The 5,511-nt window shown below is 46.8% G+C and overlaps 2 protein-coding genes across 2 annotated transcripts in view; both read left to right on the top strand.

Annotated features, from left to right (window-relative positions):
* Window positions 1-1,644: 1,644 nt before the first annotated feature.
* Window positions 1,645-4,302, top strand: T265_09248 (hypothetical protein; the record flags this gene model as incomplete). Its single annotated transcript, XM_009175273.1, has 1 exon — window positions 1,645-4,302. The coding sequence occupies one exon, from the start codon at window positions 1,645-1,647 to the stop codon at window positions 4,300-4,302; it is 2,658 nt and encodes an 885-aa protein (XP_009173537.1).
* A 155-nt stretch (window positions 4,303-4,457) lies between these two features.
* Window positions 4,458-5,511, top strand: part of T265_09247 (hypothetical protein) — a gene marked incomplete at both ends in the record, with an annotated part of 4,586 nt that continues 3,532 nt past the window's right edge. Inside the window, one exon of the mRNA XM_009175272.1 lies at window positions 4,458-5,375. Within this exon, the coding sequence (XP_009173536.1) occupies window positions 4,458-5,375 (918 nt within the window). The remainder of the gene's footprint in view (window positions 5,376-5,511) is intronic.

Below are 5,511 nucleotides of genomic sequence, written 5' to 3'. Positions count from 1 at the left end.
AACGCAACTCAGATTCCAAGCGGATCAACAAATTTCCTCGGAAACCACCTCCGGACGGACCGACCACTTTAGAGCTAGCAGATACCGTTTAGAAACTACATACGCACAAGTAGAAAAGAATGAACCTACCCACCGATTGCCGCACTGACGATGTCACCTGGACTGTGATGGAAAGTCTGCGACCCAGCCGACATGCTCGGTGAACAGAACAGCAAACAAATACATAGATCTGTTTGATTTGAAAGGAGGAATTAATAGAAAGGCCTAATTAAAATGTCCAGGTTATCCACGAGACTTGTTAGTATTTTTGTCTTTCACCCTCTGACTAGCCTCAGAGGACAAGACTGAGCATTGACTCAAACTCAGCAGATGGCTGTCCTAAAATCAGGATAGATCAGCGACCGACTCATGTTTGAATGGTCAGTGATAATGCTCGGCAACTTTTGAAATGGAGTCTCATACCTCAATCTAATTTCGTACGAAGAACATATGGGGAAGTCCATTATGCCGTGTATGGCCGCTATACTCCAGATTAACAGAACCAGTTCTACTCTTTTTCGGTCAATTTCTAAACCTAATTTTACAAAGTGATTCACGCCGAGTGAGCAGGCAAAATCCTTTCTCGATGAGTCAGTCCATCATTCAGTCGATTTATTCAGTGATAAATAGTGTGCTTGTGTACAGCACCTTCACTTGAGCCCAGTTGAGTCTCCCGTTGGGAATGAGTGTATTTCGCCAGTTACATGCAGCTTATGCGGAATAGAAGGTTGGTGGAAACTGGGCAACAGCGTCTTGCTGAGGAGCCCCTAACAGGGTGAGGTGGTTGGTGGGCTGTGGAAGAATTTTCAGCAATCTTATGAGTAGTGTGTTCTGGTAAACATGGTTATTCCGTGAAATTTTGGGCGCACTGCTGATAGAAATACAGTGTACGAAACACGATGCACTCGCATATGCCACGACGGAACAGACCGACAACTTGCCGCAGCTTGTGACACGTTGTATCTACATATCACTATGAGTTTCAACGGATGCTCTCCGTTAGCTGTCAGTATTTTGTGAATACTATTTTGTGATGATACTAACCAATGACGCGTGTTCGCAATCACTGGACCCATGCCTTTGTGTCATAACCTAAACGCATCTCTTATCGAACTGCCGGATTTAAACTGGCACAGATCAATACGCATCAGTCTCGGACTAAGCAACGCTGCATGCACCACGGTGGTATAGCATCCCTCTACTTGTTCTTTCGGTTGGTGAATTTATTTCGGTATGCTGAGTGCTTCTGTCCCAAGATACCTTATGTACCATGTCACCTGTGTGTCACCGGTCGGTTTATGGAGGATTACGACTATAACTAGTGTGCCATATAATGTTGACTCCAGGTGGTATTATCATTGGGATCAATGGTGGATGTCCTATTATTTAAGATTTAGAGTGAAGTCTAGTGCGAAAATCCGAGAAGCAAGAATTTACAATATTCACACCAATCACACCTTTTTACTTTGCAAGTATGATTATCCCCAATCGCTTGATGATTGCTGTAAATATGATAAAAATCTTTTCAAAGATTGGTTGTATTTATTCGAAAGCTGGTCGGGATGCTATCGTCGATTTTTTCACTATTATACCTACTGGGATAGAATGGAAATAAATTACGAATTCCGTTATCGTTATCAGATCAAGGGCGATGCCGAAAAAAGTGTGGTACAATTCACTTTATCTACTCCATCTGGTATACGAAAATACACTTATATTGATACGTACTATTTAATGTGTCGAGTCTGCTGCGAGATCGCCGCAAGTGGTCACCAGTCTACTCCCCCGTCATTGGCAAAATTGATTTCCGTACCTGAAAGACGCTCGGTGGATTTCACCACGTTCAACAATACCGTTTTGAATGAGAGGGAATACACGACTATCGAGATCACTGTAAAAAGCTTTGATGTGGATGGCGCGTTGCCAGTCTTTTTCCTATTCGATGTATATGATAACGATCAAATAATATTGCGCCAGGCCAACCACACGAAGAGTCATTATCCGAATGCCTGGAGTGAGTACCGCGGTTTCAGTGAAATAACACTTCAGTCTGTTTATTGGTACCGTAACGTTGTTTACCACACCTACATCGTACCTCTAAGCCGTTTCACTAGGGGATTGTTACTGTTACAGATGAGAGGAGACCTTGTGTCAAAAGACGTATACCTAACTCCACTTCTTCGGACTCCCATGGAAAAGTGGGTCTTGGGTCAGGATGCCCCATACACCGGTCAAATTTCCGAAGGGATGCGCGCAGTGCGTGTGGTTCTCTCGCGAAACGCCATTTTCCGTGCTGGAGACTCGCTCAGGATTACTATTTCTAGCGGAACTGACCGGTGCTGGTCAGACGTGGTGTGCCAGGTGAAGCAGGTAGCAACAAACAGGTATGTGCGTACACCGAGAATGGTGTGCAAGCAGGGAGACAATGCTGTGGAAATCGAATCCGCCGATGTGTCGGATAGTGGAGTGTACAGCTGCACGACTTCTGCGCTGTCCTATCCACTCATTCGCGACCACCACGTGATCGTCTTGCCAAGGCCTCAAGATGTGAGCCTATATCTATCGACCGAACCAATAGACAGCGCAGACAAACTGAGTGACGCATACCCCAATACGGATGCTCTTGGACGGCCGTACATTTTGCGCTCAGCATCACTCGTTGCGAACTGCGTCTACAATTTGTCACGGAATCTGGACAATTATAACGGTTACCGGTTCAGTCACACATTGCGTGAGCAGAACAGAAGTGTGGACTATGGATCCTTGCACAACAAAACAATCAACTACACCAGTATGTTTACCCAGATTCACTCCTACGAAATTCGCGGATTGTTCGTGCATGGACAAATCAGCTATCACCAACTAGAGTGCAGTTATCGGTACGTGCAAAACTTCGAAGTTGTGCGTCACATTCCGCCTGTTCCGGATGAATGGACAGTACAGAAGTCAGCTAGAGTTGTGTGCGCCAGTTCTGGTTTGCGACCCATCATACTGGCTGACACAATATTTTCAACGTACGACCAAATGGCTCTTGCACTGAGAAAACCTGTGAGCAGCGTAACCGACAAAACTGCATTTACACCTAACACAATTGGAGACCGGGTCCATGAAGGCTACGTTTCTGGTTCGTTTATCGGTCTGCACTACCCTGTGGACAGTTGGTTGTCTGTCTGGTTGATCCGAATCTCGAATGGAAAAGTGGAATCCTCTGTTTGTGATGTGCAAACAAAGCGACCTGAAGTGAATGAAACGTCACACCTGAAATCAAACAGTGATATGCAGGAGCATTGTGGGTTTTTACTTACGAAGGCGAATTTCGAGTGCCTGCTGATGCCTGGAACAATTGCGATGGTCCTCAGCGTATTTACACGATATGACAGGGAGAAAACGGAGATGCTGATCGAAACGAAAACAAAGGCGTCACTTTCGGCGGGATTCATCGCCGAGCTAGGATCCCAGATCAAACCGTGGCCGAGGAGATTAACACACGAGACAGGTTCGAACAGCACACATCAGTTAGTTCGTTTCGAAGTTGGTTGGTCTGCCACAGTCAATAGTGGGGCCACTGCGAAAATGTTGTGGCGATATAAAGCTGGATCTTTTGAACAAACGGAGTGCGTTTTTCAGGTGGTTAAAACCAGGAGGGCGGTCCCAACTCCTAGCGGTTTTACGAAAATTCGAACAGGCAAACCTGACACATTTTGGTTGAGCAAATCGAAGGTGACACAGTATGACTCAGGGCTCTATACATGTCGTGCGTGTGTGAACTGCACATCGGACATTCTGGGAGCAACACGTCGTCTGGTGGTGTTGCCAGACCCGAAAGAGATCGAACTGAATGTGGTGTTTGAGAAACTTGCTTCCAGACCGGACGGAAAACCGGTTTTGCTTTCATTTCAAACTGCCGAGGTAGAGTGCAGAATAATGACAGCTCCAGGTTTGGATACAATCACCAACTTCAGCCTAGTGTATGAGACCTACGTCAAGACAGGGCAAACTTATGCGCCCTTACCGCACAGGCAGCTGAGGCGGAATCTGGAGAAACTGAAAGACAGGTTCAAAACGACTTCACTATTCCGGATTGCTGGTGCCAAACCGGCCGAATATTGGGACCACACTCGTCTCACGTGCACACTAGTCTTGGAACGTTTGGTGCGTGATCAAGCGGACCTACTACAGACCACCAAGGAATTCAGTTTGTCGCAGTCTTCACGGTTGTACATCAAGGAACGCTCACGAGCGGGTTCCTGCTTAACAGGGTGAACGCGTCTGACCATGACTTGGCCAAACATCTTCAAGCACGTGAGTCAGTGGACGCAAACAGGAGTTTGTTCGACCACAATTTCGATCCATTGATTCTAAGAGAAGGGCGACAAACGCTCGACTTCGTCGTGTTTATGGGGATTCCGAGAGGCGTTATGCTCACGTGGACGGTATTTTACCGAGGGAACACTGTGCACTTCCGCCATTGTAGTAACGAGTTTGTGGGCAATGTGAAGCAGTCCAGTGAAGTGCTCAAACACGTTGCTTTGTATGATGAGAACCGTGGACGCAACTTTGAATATCGCAAGGCGTCTTGTGTTTTTTCCACTGCAGATGTGGCTTTGATGAATGTGATTTTGAATGCCTATGATCATACATTGTCCATAAGCGCGGAGGAGTTGGTATTCAAGCAACGAGTGCGGAGATGGTTCGAGAAAGCCGCTCATCCACAGCTCATCTCACCCACCTCGTCCCAGGAGTCAAAACTCCGTACGCAACCTACCTACCAGTTGGCACCTTTGTCTGTCCGTTGGAATGCCGTTCTCAAAATTGGTGAGGAAATAGAGATGATAGGTCCGGGGAAGCACGGGATTCCAATGAACTGCTGGCATAGTCAGAAGGAGAATGGTCCGAAGGATGAGAGACTGGCGGATAAGTTGAGGTTTTTCAAACACAACCACGGGGTGTTCCGTCTGGTGAAAGAGAAGGCTGACTATGAGGACTCCGGAATATATGCCTGTTCCGCCAAACGCGATGGCGGATTCCGACCACGTGAATTATATGTGATGCCAGACGAAAGCATGGTGTACATGCAGCTGAATCACAAACCACTAGAAAAAGATCAAGAATTCCGCCCTGATTATAATCAATGTGCGTTGGGTAGGGTTCCTGTGATATATTCCAATCAGAATGCGAGTGTACGCTGTGTGTACGCGGTTTCGCCGTTCTGGAAAATGGAACCAGTCGTTTCATTGACTTACCATGTATTCGACTCGTCTTCGTGGCAAAATCGCACGTACCCGTCATTTCTGGAGACCGACTACTTGAGATTCCAGGATGGCCGACTACAGAGGGTACGTGCGTTCACAATAATTGCTCCAGAGGCGCATCTGAGTGTGGGGGCGGTGTTCATCACTTGCACCTTTGACTACACCAAAATGAGTCGAATGACCCGAGACATTCGAGGGAGAAGCGAGCCACTGTCTCTGA

Source organism: Opisthorchis viverrini (assembly GCF_000715545.1).
Source record: "Opisthorchis viverrini unplaced genomic scaffold opera_v5_264, whole genome shotgun sequence".
NCBI classification, from domain to species: domain Eukaryota; kingdom Metazoa; phylum Platyhelminthes; class Trematoda; order Opisthorchiida; family Opisthorchiidae; genus Opisthorchis; species Opisthorchis viverrini.
Note: the sequence above shows the minus strand (reverse complement) of the source record. Positions and strands in the feature narration are given on the sequence as shown.